This window comes from Meleagris gallopavo, chromosome 6 (assembly GCF_000146605.3).
Source record: "Meleagris gallopavo isolate NT-WF06-2002-E0010 breed Aviagen turkey brand Nicholas breeding stock chromosome 6, Turkey_5.1, whole genome shotgun sequence".
NCBI lineage: Eukaryota > Metazoa > Chordata > Aves > Galliformes > Phasianidae > Meleagris > Meleagris gallopavo.
Window position 1 is genome coordinate 41218827 of NC_015016.2, and position 25186 is coordinate 41244012.

General features: G+C 40.2%; 1 protein-coding gene across 1 annotated transcript in view; it reads left to right on the plus strand.

Moving 5' to 3' along the window:
- The window catches only part of TMEM108 (transmembrane protein 108), a 156048-nt gene that overhangs the window by 68311 nt on the left and 62551 nt on the right, over positions 1-25186 (plus strand). The window contains exon 3 of the mRNA XM_010712935.3: positions 6421-6502. Coding sequence (XP_010711237.1) covers positions 6463-6502 — 40 coding nt within the window. The 5' untranslated portion in view covers positions 6421-6462. The remainder of the gene's footprint in view (positions 1-6420; positions 6503-25186) is intronic.

Sequence of the window (25186 nt, forward strand, 5' to 3'; positions counted from 1 at the left end):
TTTTTTTTATGTTGCAACATGAAAGCATGAAAGATGCTCCTCTTCCAAACTCAGAGAAGATGGAATCTTTTCCTTCAAACAGTTGGCAAAAATAGCGTGTTTCAAGCTGTTCCGTAAAATTTCAACATCAAGGACTAGTTTCAAATGTCTATTAGTAGCTGGAAAGAAAAAACTATAAGGGAAATATTTTTGTAGCTGGACCTCGACTTACCATTGTTAGCTTTCCAGTGGAAGTAAATGCACAGAGCACATACTTTTATATGCAAGGTTTCCTGAAAGAGACTTGAGTGACTCAGTTATGTGTCCCATTAGCAGATAATAGAGATTTTCATGTAACTCGAGTGGCAGAAGTCATTTCCTGCATCTAGAAAATAGCACTGTGATACTATGACTGGAAAAAAAAAACACCTTTGTAAGCAGTGGAAGTACAGTAGGCATCCAGAAAGCCATCTGTGGAATATTGGTTGTAAAATCAGAGTATCTAACGGCATGCTGTAATTCCTTAAAATGACCTCAGTGTCACAATCTAATGTTAGGTTGTTGCAGAAAATTGGCAATGTCCTCTGGGACTTGATAACAGTAACCAGATGTTTAATCCATTTAGAGCTAATTGACAATAGTGGGAAAGTAGAGTTATGTATGGTGTAAGTGCAATAAAATAAGATCTAACTCGTAAGTAGTGTATGGCTTAAGTAACAGTGTAGGAGAAAATGTTGCAAAGGAACTTCTACTTTATAAATGCTACTGGATCCAATTTCAACCATATGGAATCTTTAGAATTCATGCAAGGGTCTTCTCTCCACTCCTGATGTGTGCTAATGATCAAATTCTAATCATCCTTGTAGCTGCTAAGACAGATTGATCCTTATAAATATGCTAGCTTCTCAGAGCTCCACAGAGATGAGTGTTGGAGGGGAGAGGCTTATTCTTAAACTTCTTATTCTCCAAGTGGGCAGACAGACAGACACATGTCTGTGCACCCATGGGAACAAGAAGCAACCAGAACAATTGCTGGTCAGGCCTCTCTCCCACTGAAGCTACTTTCAAAATTATTTGCTAACAGTAGCTAATGAAGAGCAAAATTAAGAAATTAAGTCCCTCGCATAACTGATGGAGTGTAAAGGACATTCAAGAGCTAGAGTGCTTTGTAGTTCTTTTGATGTCCTTCAGAAGAACTCATGTCAGTTATAATCAGCCTGTAGAGAAGCCCTGTCTGTCACAGCTTTTCCAAAAAGGTCATGGGGCTTGACATTACTAGAGGGCATGCACACTTCAAAGCCAGGAAGTCTCACATCAAATGACTTTTCATTTACACTCTGTTATTTTTCATCTGGGTTGTTGTTTTTTTTCTGACCCTTTCAGCACTCACCCTTGGCTATTCCAGGGACTGCTCATAATGTGACCACAGATGCCAAGGCACTAGACAGTCGGAGGCAAAAGCAATGTTACCTGCCCTCTTCAGAATAAGTTCTTCCCTTGGCCATGGTCACCAGGACACAAAGTGTTTTGTGCCTCTATTTTTGTTGCAAGGAATACAAAGCCTCTTCTGCCTCTCCCTTTCATTGACATGTACCAGCTTTGACACGTGGATAAAGGAAGTTGATAAAGATAAGCGAATTAACTGCTGATGTGCTCCTCTCACCACGCTAATGACAGTAGCTTGTAAGAGATCATCTAGCCCAGGACTTCTCTGTGTTCATGGAGGGAGCTGGAAGGATGCAGCCATTTGAACTACTGTTAGACAGCAGAGGGAGAACTGGTATTTCAAAAGTTAATGGTGAAGTAGGGAAACTGGGGATGAGGGAACAGTTGCTGTCAGATTTTCTTCTGTATAAACACTGCTTCCTCTGTGTATTTTTCATGATAGTGATTATTTCAGCTTCTACATGACTAATCCTTATTCATGTATGACAGGTCTATGCAATGTCAACAAGGCTGATTCTGTGCAGCTGAGGTATCCTGAGGGTAGATATGACTCTTTGGAGTCTTAGGAAAGCAAAGGGTATGCACCTTTGAGGATAACTGTGGAAGAAGACATGATTTGTTCTTTACTCTGCAAAAAGGAATCCATTCCAGAGAGTGCTAAAGATCTAAGTATAGAGGGAACATAAATATCAAAGTAACCACGCTCAGAATGTTATGAAGAAAGATGGTAACTATGGTTTGCGTGTTCCAAGCTAAGAGAAATAAATCACACTGGACAATATGGCACATGCTGAACAAGAACATAGAATTCTCGCTCGAAGGAATCTTAGTGCTGCAAGTTAATCATCCTTCTATTAGCATCCCCTGAAGGTTTTGGGGATATCAATTTTGCAAAATAACAGCTGGACTGTAGAAATAGGCCACTGAATTAAGAAGCAAATCACACAAACATGAAAACACAAAGCTCTATATCAGCCTTGTGTAGTCGAGAAAAGAACACCTGCTTCCTGTTAAGAGGCATGCTTGAATACTCAGAGTGGCTAATGAGGGGGAAGCAGTGAGTGAAGACCTTGGTGTTAGAATTAAAGCTGTGTCAAGCTTACAATACTGAGTGAACTTGTGTGGTTTCCCATTGGTTGTGAAAGTCCACCTCATAATCAGGATCATAGGCTTTGCCAGGCTGTTGCGAATTCAGCATGTGATGCAACAAGAACATTTCAACTAAGCAGTGAGGTGGAGAAATTAGTTTTTCCTTTTTGCTGGGAGACATCTGATCACCATTCAAGTACCCTTTCCAAGAGGCAGTTAATTCATGAGGAAATCACACCTCTGTGAGTTTTAAGTAAAGAGCCATTGCTATCTTGTAAAAACCCATAGGACAATACTAAAAGTGTCAAGGCTGAGTTTCGTTGATGGAGGATTCATCAACAATAATGGGAAATGGAGGTACTCTGAGTGTGTCTTGTTTTTCTCTTTTATTTTCTGCAGAACCAGGAATAGTTCAGCTGAAAATTGTCAGTGATGCAGCTTTTTCTTCTTTCCAGAACAATCCATAAAGTAGAAAAGACAGCCAGAAAAACGAAACAAGTTTGTGTGCTTCATGGGATGTAACTGCTGTGTCTTTCACCTTTCACTTTTCTCCTCTTTCCATTACAATTTTTTCAGTATTTCCTAGTCTTCAGAGGAGAGCCATTGAGTCTTAACAGTAATTGGGTATACACTCATGTATTTAGAGACCTAACTATGAACCTAGGAAAAGAAGCTTATCTTCAAAGTTGAGTTCTAATTTTTTTTCTAAGTCTTAATCAAAGATCCAACCTATTTGTAACAGATAACTCCTTCAAATACTGCAAATGGCTCATCAAATATTGAAGCACAATATGTTTTAAAAGTATTATTTTGGTGAAGAGTACTCCTGAGAAAACTAAGGGAGAGTTAAAGAATAAAGTGGAGATAAAGTGGGTACAAACTCATATACTCAGAATACATGTTGGATTATTAAAGCTTAATGCATGCTTTGAAATGTATTTTTTGCCTTTACCATTTTTGTTTCTACTCACAGTTTGTACATTTTTCCCTTGTTAGTTACAGTTGGCTTATATAAAACAGGTGGCAATACTGTGGTTTTACATTAATCAACTCAAGGTCAGGAACTATGTGCCCACATTTTCCATTCACATATGCAAAATTCCACTAATCTCTCTTAGTGCCTAAAACTGCACTCAGTTGCTTTAGAGAGTCTGGGTTGGTGAGCCAGAGCCCCTTCAGCTACCATTCAGTATGTAATGTCTCTTGTCTATGATAGATCATAGAATCACAGAATGGTTTGTGTTGGAAGGGAGATTTTCCATTATTTAACTATGATTGGAATTTGCAGAAATGGATATTAGCATTGAAACTGTGGTAACTTCAGAAGCTATATATAATATGTATATGTTTGTTTTCTAGTAATAATTCTGCTCTTACTTGCTATCTCAGGTGGAAAACTGGCAGGTGAATTTCAGTGCTGCTAATTGCAAAGCTGCATACACAGGTAAACTTGAGGAAGGGCTCCAGATTAGCTAGAACCACTCACAGATTTGTATCAGGCAGCTCTTTAAAACTAGTGTAAAGCTCACTAGCAGTTGTAAATGAAATAGAATCATAGATGGAGTTGGGAATGGAGAAGAAAGAGGCAAAATTACTGTGCAATGTGAAAATCTATTGCACACTCACAAATCGGTGACTACGTGAAGTTTTATTGTCTTCTCTTCAGATCAGAATTAGAAGAGGGACGAACACTCAAGGTACAACAATGTTTATCAAGCATAGAGTGCTTCTTTTGGGCAGGGGAAATGAAACAGACTCCAGTTCCTCACTCTGAAACAAGATGCCAAGTCTCCTGGTCTTACATCAGCTGGTGATTCAGGCTTGCAATGTGAGGTTCATCAGCCTGAACCTTGTGCAGTGTTACTGGATGCAAGCAGATTCTGTCTTTGGAAAACCATCACTGATATGATTTGGCTTCCAAACATACACAAATAAGCTTTATTAAATTTCTCTTAACTTACAGTATCTGTCAGATAAATCCTTGTTCTGCATGCATCTCCTTTACACAAGAAATGAGGTATTCAAAATTATAGAAAGTTTGTTTGCTCTGTTTTCAACACATTTACATTTAAACCGTAAGTGATGCCCAGAACCTTGAAGCATTTGGCTTATACAAATTTACCGAGTTCTCTAAGTAGAATTTTGTGGCCATATAGTCAAGAAGATACTAACAGAAGACACTAGAAGTACACTGTGAAAGTTATTGAGTGCTAGTCTTTGTTTCTTTCCCCATATGCACACTACTTCCTACATCTTAGAATGGGGTAAATTACCCTGAGAGTCCTATCTAAATAAATAAATATTCAGCAGCATACCATTTATTTTAACCACAATGCCAGAATTTATAAGCAAAATGCTTTTAAACACCATGGGTAGCATTAACATGGAGATAGAAGGGAAACGTGAATAAATTATAATTCGCAGCCCAAAACATCACATTGCAGTTGCCTAGCTCAAAAAGTCTGTTTAGCATACTTTCGCCATTAAGATATTAATAAACATATATGCAGAGAATCCACTGACAGTGTAGATTCCGTATTCCCAGGTGCTCTGATTTTAAGTATATGTCAGAAGAAGTTTTACAAGCACTGAACAATCTTGAGTTATGTAAATAAAATTTTGTTAAAGAAGAAGAATTTGAAATTGCAACCCTAAATCCACAGACTTTTTGCATATTTTGAAATGTGTTGTAGTAAACAATATGGCATAAAGACTATTAGTTTTTACTCTGTCTGCCTTTCTGTTAGGTAAATCTTAAGGGGAATAACAGGAGTCCCTCGGCAAGTTTTTGTGATCAAACATCATTATGAGTCTAACTCTGTTTAAAAAATAGTAAATTGATTCACAATTCACAAATAATTGCTTTTACTTAGGAGAAAACACCTTAAAACATTGAAATTTCTGTGAGTTCCTGCAATGTTTTAAGGTCTCTTTTTAAATGGAAATGTGAGCATGGCAGAATCTGAGAACATTGTGCTTGTGTACCTAAAAATTGCTGTGTCTAATAACATAATACCAAGCATCTTTTGTTACAGAACAGGCAGAAAAAGTGACAATCCTTATAAGGCTTCCACCCAAATGTCAAACACAATTCTGTTTTCACAAACTTGTCAGCATTTGTTCAATTCCAATGTGTTATTTATTGGTTTGACTTCTTTATCTTTTCTTCAAGACTGCATTTGTAATAAGTTTTGAAAGATTTTCATGAGGACATGTTAAAATGACTCAGGAATGTTCCAAGTAGTTTGGAAGAAGAAATGATGCTGAACTGGGAGCTAGAGGATAGCACATTCTATTTAACATGCACAAGAGGAGTTTTAAGAGGATGATCTCGGTGTCCTGTCTTTCAAAGTTGGTTATGAATCTTCAACAAATGCTCTTTTATAGAATGGAGAGCTTAAATACTGTGTTGTCTTTGGGACCTGAGTGAGACGTTACTCACAACAGTGTTTTGGGACTATGTTGGCTTTTCACTTCTGATTTATGCATTTCTGATTTTCCTCTCAATGTGAATGATTAATGTCAGTTGACTGGGGCTTATTTTTTATGATGTTTTTTTGAACTGAGGTGAAAAATTTCAAAATATTGTCTGAGGACTTCTTGAGTGATTCTGAGATGGTTGGGTAACATTTTACCAAGTCGTAGGCACTGCACAGAACTGACTGTTGGTGTACAGATTTTTTATATCTTGAGATTTTTTCCCTTTTTTGTCTGTGGCAATACCCTTCACTGCCAAGCTGTTAGAAAGCGTGGCTAAAAAGACTGAAGCACAGTTAGGCAATTTCCTTTTGCTAATCAATACAATTTTCCTGTGAAGCTTCATCTGACTTTGTAATCAACAGGTGTAACATTAAAGCACGAGTCTTGTACCAAATACAGATCTTTTTCTCTTGTTTTCCTTGATAGAATCATGAATAAACTGGCAGACCAGCAGGACCACATGATACCATGAAGAGAAGCTTACAGGTCCTCTATTGCCAACTGTTTAGTAAGTAAATATATATATTTATTTATAAGAAACCAATCATTCAGATTTTTAAATAAGAAAGTATTATTTATGGCGCACACAATTCAGAAAGGTACATTACATGTGCCTTGTATCTGAAGGAACCATCAGGAAGTTAAATTTTCTTGTTTACTGAGATATTTGGAGATGTATTAAAGAAGAAATTGTAGTGGCAGGTGATTTTGCAGAGTGTATTACAAAGGTAAGTGCGATCTGCTATGCCTTGAGACTGTGAACACTCTCAGAAGAATGAGAAGTAGAAGCACAGGATGGTGATTGGAAGAATAATGTGGCAACCTTGTTGTAATCATAGCTTTTATATAGTTCTCTATGGAAAAATGGGGTTCATCTGACCAAGCATCTGGTGGTGATCTTTCAAAGAGATCTAAGAGTGAGAGAATGGAGCCCTGGACTCATAGCCGTAAATGCTGTGTCAGTTCCTGAGATGACTTGTTTTTCTGATTTTTAGAAGAGTTCACGTAGCATGAAGGTCCAATGAAAATACTTTAAACGAGATGACATTTATATTGTGCAGATAAAGGCTGTCTCTCCTATCCACAGGCAATAGCATTTTGTTCAAAATTTTAGAGGATAAATAAAGTGAGAAAAGACAAAATGTAAGTGTAATCATTTCATCAGTATGCTTTGCGAAGGAAATTGCTACTTTACAGGAAAAATTGTAAACAGTTTTTTTTATGCTGTCTTTTCAGTTCAGCAGAACTTCTGAGTTCAATGTACGTCTCTTATTAACATTCTTTATGGATTTCTCTTATTCTGTTCCAAGCAAAACAGACACCAGAAAAACATGTTTTGAATATATAGGATGAACAATGCAAGAAATACTGCTTTTATGGCTATGCATGACAATCTAACAGGTAGACTTTTTTTGTAGACTTTTATAGGAACGCAGTTAATGTCATATATTTGTTTTACTCACTGCTATTAGGGTATGAAGTGAGAGAATCGTTTTGCTAGTTTGGCTTCTTTTGCAGTTCTAATCCTGTGATGTAGGAGATAATCAGTTGTTTTCATGACGTTGAAAGGGAGACTCCAGAGATACACCCAAGATCATTCTGCTCTAATAAACATACTCCATATTAAACCTGTTGTAGTATTGGGTCTTTCTGAGATTGCTTGCCTTTGGGATTTTTTAATATCATGCTGCCCTGTTTGATGGCATTGCCCATTGCTATCCCTGCTGCTTTAAACTATATTTTCAGGGTAATAAATTGAAGATATTGTCATAAAACTGAGGAATGCTTAGAATGAAGAGGGAAAGACTGAACAAACTAAATATAAATGATTTTGATCATGATACTGTGAACTCCGTGACTTAATTTGAAATGATGGATTATTTCTATTGATAGATAAACAATGCATTTTTTCTCTGAGTGCAGCAAAGATGTGTGCTAAGTGTAGCTGTCATAAACAGATGTAACAGCTATAGCTCTGTAGCCTATATTTTAGGCATTTGGAATGAGTTTCCTGTCTGTCTGATTTGTTTATTTGTTAGTTGGCTGATTTGTAAGAAGCCTGTGGCAAACTCCACCAAGTTGATTAAATCTTATTAAATTGGGTTTTTTCTCTTAGCTGCCCTGTAGGTGTGTGATTTAAGCTAAGTTTTTCCCCAGTTACACCACAATACTTAAAAACAATCTCATGGGTGTGCATTTTGCAGCAAAAGAAATATTTCCTGAAACGTGTATTTATGCTAAATGAATCACCTGCAGCGTGGTCTTATCTATTTTATTGCACAAAAGAGGGAAAGATTGGTATTACTGCATTACTATGCAGAAGTGGAAAAAAAAACGCCTTTGAAAAAGGGTCAAAAGATCATATTTTACCTTGGCCTAATATACTGATGTCCTGTGCCTTCCTTCTTCACCTCCAACTACAGCAAGTGGGTCTGTGATGCTGACTCTCTGATACTGTGTTTTCATTTTGTCTGGAATGGTGTGAGCAACTAACTGAGACGTAGGCTTATAAGGAGACATGCATGATGCATGTATTCTTACACATCAGAAACTGGGACGGCTTGAATAAAGTGTTAGTGGGTTTTGTACAAACAGTGATCAGCTGCAGAGGCAAAACCGAGTTGTGTGGGAAGAAGTAGTTTCCTCCCCAAACTAGTGCAATGCTATGAGACTTGCCACATGTGTGTTGAGTCCCAGCTGTGCCACTGGGCGAGTAGTGGCTATGCCCTTCTGTGTATTCATTTCCACCTGTGTTCATTTGTGCTGTATTCAGCTGTGAGACAGTGGGACCTTCGTATGCATCAGGACTGTTAGGCCTTGGGGCTCAAAGAGAAGATTTACTTGATTTATAGACCAGTAGGAGATCTTAGCTGTATTTTTTTTAAATCAGGCCCATATGTAAATAAAATTTGAAGACACTAAATGTAGCATCCATCCTTTTAGTGTATTCTGGATGAGTTATGCAATCAGTCTACTGCCATTCATATTCCCCTGCTGCGCTTTCCAAAAAGAGCATATTCTATCCATTTAATGCTGATCAAGAATAGTATGTGAAAATGGCACTAGCAGCAGCTGCTCTTTTGAATATGGTTATGGCTGGCTTGAATCTGATCCCAGTTGTCAAGGGATAGACTTTGTGAAAATGGCAGCGCTGCATTTGGCCCAGGACAGGGGCTCTGGGCAATGCTGCTTTACCTCTCGTCATTCATTATTTATGAATCAGTAATTAAACATGTGATAGAACTTGAAGGAAGTGTTGCTTTCAAACTGTATCTTCAAAGATACTATTTAATCTGAAATCTCTGAGATATTTAAAAATAAATAAATAAATAAAAAGATGAAACCAAAAATTTTGGAAGAGGTTTCTTAGTGAGAGCTCTTTGAAGTCAGTAGCTAGATTGAGTTGATGAGGACCAATTAAAGCAAAACATGTGTCCACAATTTGCTGCCATTTGTTCTAGGCACATCTTTATGGATGAAGTTGGTTGCCTCTATAATGATGAAGATGCAAATGCCTTTCCCATGAGGCTGAGCGATCTCCATTTTTTATAAAGACCTAATGTGATGATTTAAGCCCTACAGCATGAGCCACAATATGTCTGCATTTTCTGTAATAAAACATGCACATTATAATTTACCACGCATGCACTGTTCACGGAGAGGATCCAAGTTGCATATAAACTAGGGAAAATGTGGAGGAAGGTAACTGGTGAAGCCCCTGGCACACACACTGCTGAGACTTTCTTCTTCAGACATTCGTTTTCCCGAGAAATGGAAGGGCTTTTATTTTCTATTTACTTACAGCACCAACGTCTGTATGAGGACCTGTCACCATAGCATCTGGAAATAAATGCCAGCCTGAGTGTTTCTTCATGCCATTATCACTTTGAGCGTTCCCAAGCATCACTCTTTCATCACCGTGGCCTGGCACAGTGCCCAGCAATATCAATAGAGAGAGCCGCCTGCGTGCAGACTCACAACTCTCGGTAGCAAGCTGAGCAAAAATGGCAGTGAGTGGCTGTGCCTTGTAACACAGGCTGTCACAAACCCTGGATCACTTTGCTGTAGATGCAGCTTGCCTTCCTCCCTCGTACCCGGCAGCCTGGCTGCCGTTCTGTTAAATCTCTTGCAGGGAAGTTCACCCCGCAGGAAGGGTTTGCACAGAGGCTGACTCCAGTCCAAGGACACTGATATTTGAGAAGCTATGTGAGTGTGTCAAATTCATGTGGAAACCAACACCCAGTTCACCGTGCCTCCTGAGAGGTGCTGGGCACTATTGTTCCCCAGTGACTGTTGCCTCTTATAGGAGCCAAGAGCATCACTCCTGTTCTATTGCTGAGCAGTGTCTGCGAATAACTGTGTGGCTTTAATAAGATGGCACACACTAATGCTTGTAAGCAAGTGGGGAGGCATGGTAACAGCACAAAAAAAGACTATGGCCAGAAGCCGGGGAATAACCTTTCTATGCCTATAGTAGAGAAGGCATGAAGAAGTGGATTTATAAAGCAGCAGGGAGCTTATCATCAGGCCAAAGTGCTGCAGCAGGTAGGACACTGAGGGGCTGGAGCAGGCTGATCAGGAGGGTGTTAGAGGCTCTGCTGACAAAGCACCTAATGGAAAAACACATCTCTCAGGGGAGACAGGGGTTATATAGATGATTTGAAAAGCTCCCATCATCCTCTGACCCTGTGACGACGTGGATATTCTAGGTAGTGTCCTCAGTGTAAATGAGCCTGCTTGCTTCGGCAGAGCTCTCTCAGTTTGCACAAGCCATGTATAATTAATCCGTGTGATAGGAACATATGGCTGACGTATGCTTAAAGATACCAGGGATCACTTGATGCAGACTGGGAGAGAATCTCTTTCTATCATTCATGGGGATTTGTAGAGAGAAAAGAAAATAGCATTTTGTAGTGCGCTGCTAGACTGGTTGGTGATAGCTTAAGCAAAGAGAGCAGCGGGGGAGTGGTTATCTAGCAAGAGATCCATCTGTTTTGCTTAAAAATTAGAAAGGTAAACAGCCTCTGGGTATGCAGTGTTTTGTGTACAAAGCTTTTTGGGATGCTCACTGGGTTGCAGGATTTCTATCTGTGAGTCACATGGCTTGGTAACAGGCTGCCCATCGGGCAGCACACAGCAAGCAGTACATCTACACGTTCTTTTCCCACTGTTCAGTTAAAGGTTGTTGCTTCTGTTCCTTAACAAAACTTTGCCTTCTTGAAAGAAGCTGCTGCTTTCCATTTCCTTTCTGAAATCCTTTCCTGGGAAACAGACCTTTTAAAGAGATCTTTAAAGGCAAACTAACACGCCTTATAAAAGAAAGTAAATTGAATATATGCCTTTTTATCAGATGTAGCCACCTGCACCCTTAATGTGCCCCTTGGTGGGATTTCAGCTGCACACACAAGAGGCAGCATGACCCTGCTCACAGTCATAAGCACAGCTCTCTGAATCAGATGACTCCTGTGATTCTAAACCTGAGATTGTTCCCAAGAACAATCTGCAATGTTTATTTTAAATTTGCTGGTTCCATTAACTGTCTTGTTCCTTAAATACGTAACATTTGGGTCACATTTCACAGAGCACACAAACTCATTGAAGAGTCTGAGGCACATGTATGAGGGTGGAGGGATGTTCTGCTGAGAGCAGGTACAGATTTAGGAAAATGGGCTCTCCTGAGCAACTGACACATTGTGAAAACTTTTCCACTGCTCTTGCAAATTTGGTGAGACATGGATCATAGAATCATTAAGGTTGGAAAGGACCAGTAAGATCACCAAGTCCAACCATCAGTTGATCACAAGGCCCGGGGCTGTAGAATTTCAGATCATGGCTTGAGTCCTTCGCACTGAATTTGGGATAAAAAGCCAACAGACAGTTACTATGTTTGCTCACTCTATTGGCAGACAAGGAATTCATGCTTTTGCACATATCATTTGATAGTCTGATTATGTTCTTGGCATTAAGTACCTTCATTTATATGCTTATACTGGCACTGCTTGTGTTAGAACCCTGTAGATTTTTGAAAGTTAATGAGAACACACGTAAATTCCCAGTGTTTGTATGCGTCAAGCATGCATGTTGGTTTATAGTAACAGTGTCCATGACCATTATGTTCAAAGACCACCAGATATTAAATGCATATGCATAATGTGGTTGTTTATCCAAACTGTGAAAGGCTGCAAGGATTTGGTTTTAAAATTCCTTTCACTCTTGTTAAAGAAATTATTTGATAGATCAAAATCCGTAATATTCTTTACATCCTTTGTTGTGAATTATTTGTGTTTTGGACCTGGAGCTATCTGCATTATAACACAATGTATCTGTCTAAGCTTCTGTTTTAGATTCATTATTGTTTGCCTGAAGCCTGCAGAGAAGCTTTAAAGGGAGAGTGAATAGACAGGAGTACAAATTTGACTTTTCCCTTTTTTCCCTTTCAAAATTCTGTTCATCTGTCTCTGAGAGAAATGAAATTTCAGGGACAAAGACTTAGCAGCTGTGAAACTTTGTGCGTGTCCCTGAGATTCAGCATCAAGTCAGTGGGGAAAGAAATGTTACTGATATGCAGAGAGCTGCCTAGTGACCATGAAATATTGGTCCTACTGAGTTCAGTGGCAAAACTCCCTCTGACTTCAGCAGGGTTGGCATTTTATTCCTGGATTCTGTGTCACCAGCTTAATGTTGCATTATAAACCAGAAATATCCTGTCAGACACCTCTTTCCACAAAGCCTTCTTTTCTTGCTGTCTGTCTAGGAGACATTGGTATGTTTTTGACAACATTGCAATCAAGCTGTAATGTGGCAAATGCAGTTGAATATGTAAATAGTGCTCTTAGCACCGGGCAGGCTACTCCTACAGCAGCACAAGCCATACGCTTGTATCTCTGTTGGGCTGTGCTCCAATAATTTGACATACAAAAATTTGTATGGTAGAACACACACTGCTGTCTAATGTCCATGAATAATCCAGTGCTTGTGACAGTGTTCCTGCAGGAAGGATGGAAAAATGACTAACTGTTAGGTACTTAATAAACATTGCTATCTGATATTCCCCTACGTGTGAACTGCCATGCACATGGACATGTATTACTGACATCAGGAATACTGTGATATTTATACCCCTGTGTTTAGAAATGCTGTGTTAGAAATGGCTTTGCCTTTTTGCAGTGCTTTCAGATGCTTCCCCTTCTACTCACCCCTTGGCACTTTTTGAACAAGGAAGTTCTAACTCTGGAGATGATGCTAGTTTTGATCACTTATGGACACCCATGGTAGCTTATTGCAAGCTGTGTAAATAATTTAGAAGAAATACATATAAAACCAAAATCCAAAGAACATAGCATCATGTAATGGGCATTATCCTTGCCCCATTTCTAAGTACCATATATGCAAATGTCCAATTCTATGGTAGATCTCCAAAGAACTTGAGCCCATGTCCTGGTCTAGAGGGAGGTGTCCCTGCCTATAGTAGGGACAGTGGAACTAGACGATCTTAAACATCCCTTCCAACCCAAACCATTCTGTATTTCTATAATTCTATTTTAAAATTTAAGCACATTCAACTCATTGAAAGACTTTCAAAATTCCCCCTGGAAAAAAAAAAAAAAAAAAGCTTGCAGGAATATCATCTAAGTTAGCCTTAAAGCCACTTGATCCTCAAAGCAGCCAATGTGGCTGGTCTGTGTTTTCATGAGAGACATCTGCAAAACTTCTCTGACAAATCAAGATCTATACATAACTGGTATTAATGTGTTTTTTCATGTGCATTATCACCGTAAACTACATATATCCTCCAAAGTCTGAAATTTCAGGGGCGGGATTTGCTCTTAAGATCAGGGAAAAGCACAGAGCACCGTTTCACATGGCCCTGGAGCCCCACGTTATTCTTGGAAAAAATCAAATATTTGTTACATGTCTCACAAAAGGTATTTGAAAAGTAACCTTGGAAAGAAAAATACTGTTTTGTAGTGGAAATACTAAGTCATGGCTTGAACCAGTGATTGAACACCTGGTAGGAATGCAGAGTCAACCCAGGGGAGCTCAGGTGCAAGAACCTGGGTGATAGGAAGAGATGGAGCCAGGATCCACCCCTTCTCAGACCTCATTTAAGGGTTGGCAGTAGAGGTGAGGGTAGCTCATCTGAAGGTTCCTGTGTACCTGAGGATCTTACAGGCCTTCTAAAGATAAGTAGTTTCTTTCTCTTATTTTGTTTCTATTGCTATCTTGTCTAAGTTGAATTCTTACTTACTGTAGCCTGAGACTTTGCTGTTTTGCATCTGGTTATGCTTTCTGTTGCCTTACAGCTTCTTAAAGTAACCTAAAGCTGCTTCTCTGTTAGGTTTCCAAAAAGTTCTGGAATTTGAGATAAAATGTATAGCACCTCACCTCCCTTTATCTAGAGAAGGCAAGAGAACTGCATTCCGGAGGCCATGTTTCCTGGTGTTGGAGGTACCTGGTGCACGTGTTGTTTGTTGAGCCAATGGATGTGTGCCTGGTACCAGTGCTGAGGGGAAAATCCCCCAGCACAGCCCCAGTTTTTGAAGGAACTGCACTGTATGATTCCTCTAGCTTTGCCATGGCTGAGCTTTATTTTTTTCTGTGCTGTGATGATTAGAAGGGTTCTCCAAGCTACTTTTTTCACCTGAAGTGGGGTTCCTCTTGTATCCACTCATAAGGGCAAGATTCTGGAGCCAGGTTTGCCAAATCAGCAAATGCGTAATAACTCAGCAGAGCAATCAGTGAGTTTTGCTGAGTACCTAAGCAGGTTAATCATTTGTTAATCTGCTTGTTATCCTAATGATAGTTAAGTGTGAAACTTCTGCAGATGCATTTAGAAATGCAGTAGATGTGTTACTGTGTTATGGAGCACCAAGATACTTTGGAAAATCTGATCCCTTTTCTTCTAATGTAAGGGAGTAGATCTTGTTTTGAAGCTGTGTAATACTGTTCAGAACTTGACATGCCTTATTACTTCAGACTTGATAAATAATAATTGGGGTTTTGCAAAAGCCAAGATTTAGAAAGGAAAGAAAAAGAGACACTGAATCAAGTGCTCATATGCAGTTCATTGTAGTGGTAATGAATACTTCTTGCTTGGTATTTTTTAAAGGCCACAGCACTGTGCAGACATTAATTAATTTAGATTCCAGTAAAAATATGAAATCAAGTCTCCAGTTTGAAATGTTATAGCTAATGATTTGATATGCGTCATGCTCTAAAGAAAGGACAGGACGCTTTCTCTTATGTTCCCATGTGCATTTGGTACTCAAAAGCTGCTCTTGGCTGTTCACGCTGCCATGCAGCTTGCCATGGTCAGAGCAGCTTTTACGAGACATTGCTTGCTAATTCTGCTATAGCACAAACTCCAGCTTTTCAGATAAGAAGGGTAAAGTGTCTTTTTTGTATCCTGTCAATAAAGAGGTCATCAGGGAAGGAAGCAACTGTGGGGCCTGGTGAGGCAACTGCGTATTCTTGTTGCAGATAAGTTTATTTTATATACTAAAACATTCATGATTTATTGAGAGCATATTCTGTATTTCTTGTGCATTTATTCTTACTTTGTATTGATGGTGCATGTAGATACCTTTCAAGCAACTGCCATCATCCAGTCTTGTCAGAGGCAAAAGCATGCTCTGCATAGAAAGCAAAAGTATTGCTTAGGTGGAGGTGTTCAGGCAATGTAACAGACTGTGATCTTAGTCTACTGATAGAAAGGGAGCAAGTATTCCCTCTCATACCTGGGACTGTTGGTTTGAATAGCTTGATAAAGTGTCATCAGCAGTTATGAGGTATTGAAGCAGGACTTTAAAGGAGTTGAAAACTTGAGGTGGGCATTTCTACAAGGCCTCATGTGGCCTGTTGCTATCTGAGTGAACCATGGTTTATTAGTGACAGTACTTATGTGTAAATTGCAGGGAAAGCAGCAGACTATTGACTAAGTCCATTTTGTAAGTCACAGGGTTTTGCTGCTCCTGGAATTCCTTTGCAGTTAGCCTATGAGAATCTCGTAGTATTTTAGAATGAAGTTTCTAATTCTTTGTACACTTGAAAAAGACACAGCTTCTTGAAGTTAGGAACTCATGAGAAAGAAGATGATGACTTTGCAGTATGGTCTAAAGTGTTAGCTATCACTCTCTCCTGTAGAGGCTACAAATTCATTGTGACATCACAGCTTCCCGTTGCTGAAGGCATTAACATTTAGCATACAGGCACCACAGTTAAGATGTCAAGGAATAGAGAAAAGTGTGAAGATAGCAAACAGTGTAAGTACCTGGTAAATGGGAAGCACTAAGCATACGCTTGCAGGGCAAAGCCCTTCTGTTTGTATAGAGTTAATTCAGAGCCTTAAAGCACAGCACAGAGAGAAGGAAAACAGTTTAAACTCCGTGATCTTTTGGCCTTGTCTTGGAGAGAATGGAGCAATTATCTCCCATTTTTATGTCTTTTTCTTCAGCAGTGGCAGAACTGTTCCTTACAACAACTGGGCATTTCATGTAGTTTTATTCTGCCATTTCAGGAAGAGCTGTTTTTCTGATTGAGACCCTGTACATGCTTGAGAGCCTCACGTCAAATCCCTACCCCAGGACCTGCTTCTCACACTAAGATTGTGAAGCATAAAGTTAGTCACATCACAGTCTGTTCTGTGCAGAAGTGCACTGACAGTTATTGAGGATGAAGCCTGTGCTGGGGAGAGATGGGGTTAGCTCTGCCAGACAGAACAGAGAGAGAATGCTTGGTGCTTAGGGATGGAGAGCGTGCTGAGACTGGCTTCCCAGAGTGGACGAAGAGGGTGCCCAGTAATGGAGTAGTTGCTGTGGCTTAATAGGAATGGACACTAGCAGCTTTTTTCAGGCAGAGCAATCTCGTAAAGAGAGATCATCTACAAGATAGGGTAACAGACCCTGGGCCTCAGCTGTGCATGTTGCAGTGCATCTTTCTTGACCCCTGGGACGCTTATGCCTGGGGCTATTACTGGCAAAATCACTCCTAAGCACAAATGTGGCTGATAAGGAATCAGATGTAGATCCTCCTGCTTCTGAGATAGAGACTGATAGACAAGAGATACCACAAGACTGAGTGCTTAGCATGTGTCTTCCAAGGAAGGGTTACCACGGAAAAAGGAGTCCTTTCCCATTGTTGTTTACATGGCCTGTGAGAACTTGGGGTGAGTGGTACGCAGTGTATGTAGATGTGACTTGCTTTGGTTTCAAAATGTTTCAGAAAATAAAGGTTTTCTGAAGCAAACTTCTTAGTGTGAATTATTATTGGGATCATTTCTCAACCTTCCTGGCTGAGCTTCTCCTGTAGAATACCAGGCACCTGTCTTCAATTATGTTTTCCACTATGGAGAATATCCTTCTCTCTTGTGAAAGATGATGATGCCATTTGGTGACACCATATGGTTCTTTGCAGCCTTAAGAGCATCACTGGTTCCTGCACATGACCTCGTGTAAGATAGACAGCAAGGAGAGAGATGGGCATGCTGTAACACCAAGCTCAAACCAGGACACCCAGTTAGAGATGCTTCACTGATAACAGAGCAAAATGCCTTTCCCACAGTGGTTTTCAGTGGTTTATCAAAATTTTCAGCATTGTTCCCCTGTTTCAAAGGCTCTGCTGTGACCCAGTGCTGCATGGCACAAATCAGCATGGAAGCTTGTGCTTCTTTGGACTCAGAGCTGGCTGCGCTCCAGAGCAGCCTCATCACACAAAGAACAGCTTGAGGGTTACTCTTAATTACCATAAATCGCCAAAGGCTAAAAATATGTTGTAGAACTGGTGTGTGTTGTTAAGCCTCAAAATATGCTCCCTTTTTCTTCCTTCTTTCCCTTTGCTGACTACAGGGGAAAAAAAGGCTTAGAGTCCACTTTTTTTAATTCTCAGAGGAGTAATGTTCCTCGTGCAGCTGCAAAGAGCAGGGCCTAGTTTGCCTCCTAATGCTAAGGAGCACCTGGACTGTTGTTCTTGTCACTACGTATCTTGGTATCTCCTCTTTCTATCTGTCTCACCTTTTGAACTGTGAGCATTTTGGGACAGGGTTTGATAGTATTTGGATGTGTTGTACAGTACCAACCATATAGTTGGCTTTTAGTTAGTAATTATAACAATTAATCAGAAGTACCATATGGCTAAAAATATTGTAACACTCAAAAAATTGTTGGTCATTTATTCTTTGTGCTTTTGAGCATGAGTCTCATTTAAGACTATTATTTTTCCATTATGAGACATTGATTATGCCATCCTTCTGGTTTTATTTTTAGAAGTACTCAAATTATTACAGAAAGTGTGAAAAATGAATGAAGAAAAAAAAAAATGTGTTTCCTGGTATTTGTCTTTTAAAATTGAATTTCCTGGTTGAACGATTCAGTGTTTAGTCCTCAAAGGGATTTGTCTCCTACAGAGACCCTTCTCAGCACCCTCGGGTCTCTGCTGTCAGAGGATGGGAGGTGAATCCAAATGAATTCATGAATCTAAATACTATTTGGAAATCAAATAGTGTTTATGATGTTACCAACACCTCTCCTAACATGTGTAATCATAAATGTGAGATGAATGGAGTACAGACATAGAATATGACTTGCAAATTCATACATTTCAACCAGTGCAACAGCAAAGTTGTGACAGAGTCCCTCTTACATCACTGTCTCTTCTAGGGACTGGGAAATCTGAGAGCTCAGTGTTTCACAGTCAAGCAGAGGTCATGCTTTTCAGCATGGCATGGACAAGTGTAAAGCCTCTTTTGTCCTGTGGATTGAGGGGATTCAAGCTTAGCTCTGTGGAGAAAAGGAGATCACACGCAGTTCTGCCATATCTCCAAACTGCATATTGTATGTATGTCCCGCTTCTTGCACTAGCGGCGTGTTGTCACTGGCTGTGACAGGGCTTTCTGTTCCTGTTCAGTGGCTGTGTTGATAGGAATGGTGTGTTCCCTTGCTCATGGTCCGGTGGAAAGGATGTGCTTCTGTCTTTGCTCTGGGCAGCATTATTCACAAAGGAATTAAACTCAGCCCAAGCGTTTGGCTCAGCTAGGTGCTTAAATCTCAAAAGTGGTATTTACAGTTGATTTTTTTTTTTTTAAGGTAATGTGTGAGGTTATAGAAGTATATTTCTTCAAAGGTTAGTTGTGAGTAGAGTAGGATGTTTATCACCATTAAGAAAGGACTGTCATGCGGTATGTTCATTTGATATACAATTTTGGAAGAAATTATTCAGAGATGTTTCAAGTATTTTATTATTATCATATACTTAAATTTACTTCCAGGATGGTGTGAGCATTAATATAAACAGAAACAGATAATATAAATAGAAACAGATATCTACCTTTATACCACATATTTTTGTAATTAAGATGACCAAATAAGAAATATTGGAGAACTTTTGCTATGACAAGAAGCAAAGATGAATAATAAGGTGGTGAGAAGGATCAGACTGTTCATCCAGGCTTTTCTTTTTTTTTTTTAACCAGGCAGAGAGCTTTTGGAGGCTACAGCATAGCATGAAGAATTTATTGAGGTGATTTATCCACAGTGCTTGTGAATACATTACACCCATACTCTAACTCAACTAGTATAGAGCAGGTCTCAATAGCTATGAATGTATTATTAATGTTACTTTGGAAAGCAATACATTTTTGCATAGTTTCAACATCCTTCATGTTCACGGATTATGAACACTGCAAATATAACTCTAAAACGTGCAGTAAATCTTTTGCTGTTGTAACAAATCTGGAAAAATATTAATAAAAAAACTTTCAAAAATGACATTTCATAAAAAGCTCAGTCAGCCTTCCTGCTGCTGAGAGTCCCTGGCAACCAGAATGGGAAACCTCTGTAAAAGAGACTTTTGAAAAACTAAGGGGAAAATGGCCTATTTTGATTTTTGCCTGTGGCACTATCTTCTCATTTTGGAGGCTTCCATCATAGGTGTACTTTGTAGAAAAGACAGATAGAGGAAAAGCAAGTTAAAAAAAGGCAGCAGAGGCAGCATTGCTTCATGTTCAGTGCACCGCTTTTCCCCTGGATCTACCAGATCTTATGCAACGAGGGAAGCAAAAAAATTACTTGGTAGAGGGCAAATCAAGTAACTTTTTTTTTTTCCTCAGTCCTGTGGCCAGTGAGGAATAGTTCTTCTCAGCTTCACAATGTCGGGCAGCTCTGACTCTTACTGAGAGTGCTGTCCAAAAACTCCTTGAACTTCAGCACTCAGGGCCGTGCCCACTGCGCTGGGCAGCCTGTTCTGTGCCCAGTGCCCTCTGGTGCAAACCCTGTCCCTTACCCCCCAACCTGACTCTACCCTTTATTCTCTTGTGTCTGGTTGCTGTTACAGGGAGCAGATCTCGGTGTTGCCCTCCGCTCCCTGTGAGGAGCTGCAGCCGCCATCCGGCCTCCCCTCAACTCCTCTGCTCTGGGCTGAGCAAACACGGGGACCTCAGCTGCTCCTCATACACCTTGCCCTCCAGACTCTTCCCCATCTTTATAGCCCTCCTTTAGGCACTCTTCAGCTGATGCTTGATTCCTGATCAGCCTTACAGGTCCGTGTTTTTTGTTACGTGGACTCTATGGCCCAAGATAGGTCAATAAAAAAGAAGTAATTCCTTCACAGTCAACAAAGGAAGTCATGGCCACCCTGGAATTTCTTATTGTAGCATGTCTGGGTGCATTTTCACAAGTGTGCAGGAAAGAGTTTGGCAGAGCTGTCTGTTGCAGCTGGAAAGCCCTTCTGAAACCCTACCACTTGATTGCTCTCAGATCAGTGTGATTCCCTGCACGTCTAGTCTGCAGTAAGAAAGAAAATGAAGTCATTCTGTGAGACTAGTCATCTGTGGCTGCTTTTCCATTCACGACAAAGCAGAACATATTTTGTACAATGCATCTGTGCAAGAGTAAGAAACAATCATGATTTTGGCAGTAGGAAGGTTTTCCCTCTACAAAGTTATTAGCTCCAATGGCTTCAGTTTGACAGCCCTGAAACACACTAGACAATAAACTGGGAGCTTCTCAGGTTTGGAAAATGTAAAATTGTAGTATTCTGGGCTGAGTTATGGTGTGAAACTGGGACCCACTGGTAAATCTCTAAAGCTCATTTACATTCTTATGTTTGCTTTTCTGCTTAAGCCAGTATGTATTAGTGCAACATGCAGCATTTTTATGCAGAAAGGTAGGATGCCAATAGTATTATACTTGACATTATATAAGCTCAAAAATGTATTAATTCATAGTATGTATTCCTGCTTTAAGACACCATTAATTCCAGTAAATTACAGAATTTGGTTTGAAGGACAACTATTTTAATAAAGACATAAATCACGAGTCATAAGTATCTCTTGGCAATTTTTATATATAAAATCACCAACACTAGAGCTTCACTGATACAATTTATATTGTTTTTCCTCACTGTTGGGGAGTGATTGTTTTGGAAGGAGGGGGTTAGGGAAGCATCATCATCCGTTCCACTGTAAGCAAAGATCAGGTTCATGACCACCTGAGGAACCTGAGCATGTCTATGGGTCTAGTCTATCCATAAGTCTTTGGGGCCTGATGAGAGAGATCCCAGAGTCCTGAATGAATTCTCCGATTGCCAAGTCAATCTCAGTAATATTTGAAAATTCATGGCAGTCAGGTGAAGTCACTGGTGAATGGAAAAAAGGCAACATGCCCTTTTTTAAGAAGAATAAAAAGGATGATCCTGGGAACTACCAACCTGTCAGTCTCACCTGTGTGCCAGGGAAGATCATGGGACAGATCCTCCTAAGGCACATGGAAGGCAAGGAGCTGATATGGGAGAACCAGCATGGCGTCACCAAGGGCAAATCCTGCTTGACCAACCTAGTGGCTTTCTATGGTGGTGTAACTGCATCAATGGGTAAGAGAAAAGACATTGATATAACCTGACTGGACTTCAGTAAGACCTCTGACACAGTACCCCGCAATGTTCTCTCCAAATTCAAACAATATGGATTTAATGGGTGGTCTGTTCAATGGATGAAGAGCTGGCTGCAGGATTGAATTCGGAGAGTAGTGGTCAATGTCTGGATGGAGATCAGTGACATTCCCTGTCCCCCACGAGTCAGTGCTGGGACCAATACTCTTCAATATCTTCATCAATGATATTGAGTGAAGTGGACCCTCAGGAAGTTTACGAATGGTGCCAAATTGTGGGGTGTGGTTGATGCACCTGAGGGATGGGATGCCATGCCATCTGGAGGGACCAAGACAGGCTTGAGCAGTGTTCCCAAGTGAACCTCATGAAGTTCAACAAATCTAAGTGCAAGGTCTTGCACCTGGGTTGAGGCAACCCCCATTACCAATACAAGCCTGGGGGATGAAAGTATTGAGCAGAGTCCTCCCAAAAAGGACATAGGGATACTGGTGAATGGCAAGCTGGACGTGAGATAACAATGTGCCCTCACAGCCTGGAAAGCCAACCGTCTTCTGGGCTGCATCAAAAGAAGTGTGGGCAGCAGGACAAGGGAGGTGATTCTGCCCCTCTGCTCTGTGCTGGTGAAGCCTCATGTAGAGTATTGTATCCAGATGAGGATTCTTCAGTGCAGGAGAGAGATGGACCTGTTGGAGTGTATCCAAAGGAGGGCCACAAAAACGATCCAAGGGATGGAACACCTCTCCTGTGAGGACAGCTGAGAGAGCTGAAGCTGTTCAGCCTGGAGAAGAGAAGGCTGTGAGGTGCCTTGAATGCAGACTTTGAGTATCTAAAGAGGAGCTACAGGAAAGAAGGGGACCAGCTCTTTACTAGGGTCGGTTGTGACAGGACAAGGGGAAATTATTTCAAACTGAAAGAGGGGAGATTCAGGTTGGATATGAGTAAAAAGTCTTTTAAAGTGAATGCGGTGAGACACTGGCACAGTTTTCCCAAAGATATGGTGGAAGCCCTGTCCCTCGAGACGTTCAAGGTCAGGATGGACCAGACTCAGAGTGGATATCCCTGTTTGTTGATGAGGATTTGGACTAGATGACCTTTCAAGGTGCCTTCCAATTCTATGTATTTTCATGGTAAGTCTAGGGCTTTTCATTTATATTGAACTGTAAAGATTATAGATTGGGAATTGTATGTATCCAGATGAATATAGGTACCTCCTAGTTTACTGAATTTATCACTATTTTAAAATTTGTCCATTGTTCAATATAAGAAAATATGTGCATTTACTGCTCTATGGTGCACCATCGGGTGCTGTGGATTATTAAGATATTTCCCCTAGGGCAAGTTTGCACATGAACTGCATCAATCTTGTGCTTTGTTTCTTTTTCTCCACCCCATTTTAATTTGTGGAAGACCTTGGCTCTGCTGCTTAACATTGGAATGTGGTAAGATTTTTCAATTGGGAAAAATTGGAGATGTGTAACTTTGCCCATAACTCATTCAGGAAATGCCCTTCAGCATCAACAAGGATCATGGAAACAGTCATCAGTGAGTCTGCAGTTGGGACAACATTCTTGTTACAGCAGTGGCACTTCAGAATTCCAGCCTGGAAGTCTCTACAGACCCCAGTAAGGACCTGGAAGCCAGTGTGCGGATGTTCTACAAACATAAAGCTGCTGGGTGTCTGCAAGTACACTGTGCTCTTTGCTGTTCTACTGTTTTGTGGAGAAAATGTATTGTAGTGACTGATTTGACAAGAACACCACAGAACTTCTCAAGTACTTTATGAGGAGACCCTATTTCCTGTCTCCTGTAGCCTTCCCAGTGAGGCAGAGGCTAACCAGTGTTGTAGATAGCTAGTCTTCAGCCCATGGCACAGCTGGGAGTTGACGTAAAGAAGAGACCTTAGGAATGTATGCCTTTCTGCATATTCTACAGTATTCCCATTAGCAGCCTTCTAGCTATTTATTCTGCTTTGAACTGAATTGTATTTGTCCTGGCTCCTCTCTACAGCCAGTTCTTATGATGGAGAGTAGTAGTGGATCTTCTTTTTTTTTTTTTTTTTTAAAGGAGCCTTGCTAAGATCTTAGCCAGTATGCTAAGAGCACCCTTGGGCTGTTTTTAAAGCATATTCAGACTGGAATACTCTAAAATGCTGCTGGCAATGATAAAGCACCCACAGTTTTTATTCTTTAATTGTATTTAATTGAATTTCAACAAGAATTGATCAGACTGTAAAGGGAATGCTGCAAAATTTAGGCAGAATTTGTGGTTACCCGAGGCGCTTCTCTCAAAACAGCAGTGTCTGCCCCTTCCTCTGTGGTAGTGTCTACGCTTGCATTCTCTAAGTTCAATGCTTAGTCTGAAAGAATGAGTGGAAGCTCCAGCTCAAGAAAAAATTCAGAATATTTAAGGAAAGAAAAAAGGGGTCTGAGCTTCTCTTTTCTGAAAGTTGTCATTGAAACTGAAATAGAAATCATTAACACACTTTGGTAGAGAAGCAGCTCAGTAATTGCAAGTCAACTGGCAAAGTATGTAAAATGGAAATGTGAAAGCATAGGGAACGATGATTACTCTTCAGTGCTATTTAGGGAATATTTCACACAAGTGAATAGAGGATGTGAGAACATGAAATATGGTGAAGTTAGAAGAAAGTTCTCACCAGGAGGAAACCATGTGGTCTCTGTGCATTGTGTAATACTTTGAGTTTCTTTCTGAACTTCTACCTTTCAGTTTGCTTGCAAGGTTTCAAGTTAGATGTCCATTAAAGCATCATCTTAATAATGGTCCTCCTGTGTTCTGTATTAGTGTAGTCTCAGAGAAGCATGTGTAAAAAGATTTGCAAATCCTTTTTCATCTACTCACGTAAGCAACCAACTGAAATAACTTTTTTTTCTTGCTTTTCTTGACAACTGCTTCTGTGTTGCACTTTCCTTTAAATTTTTCAGTTTGCAGTAATGTTCAATACTAAGCAGCTCTCAAAACTGACTGATAGCACCTGAGATGGAGACACCAATAGTGAACATTTGGTAGGGACAGGAATCTTTATAAGAAAATGATCCCCAAAAGTATACCTATTTTGCAACCAAAGCTCGGTGCCCTGCCCAAGGAGGAACCTTGAGTGGAGTGGCAGATGGAAGCCTCTGGTTGACTTCCCTGCAGGTGCAGGAGGAGCAGATGGCAGACACAGTAATGCCCAGCCATATCGGTTATGTGTACCTTTGCCCCCAGCATGGCTGTGAGGATTACAAAGGCTGTGGTCTTGTGAGTTTTGTGGTGTGCAAATGTGCTTCTCTTAACAGAGGAACAGGAATTAAAA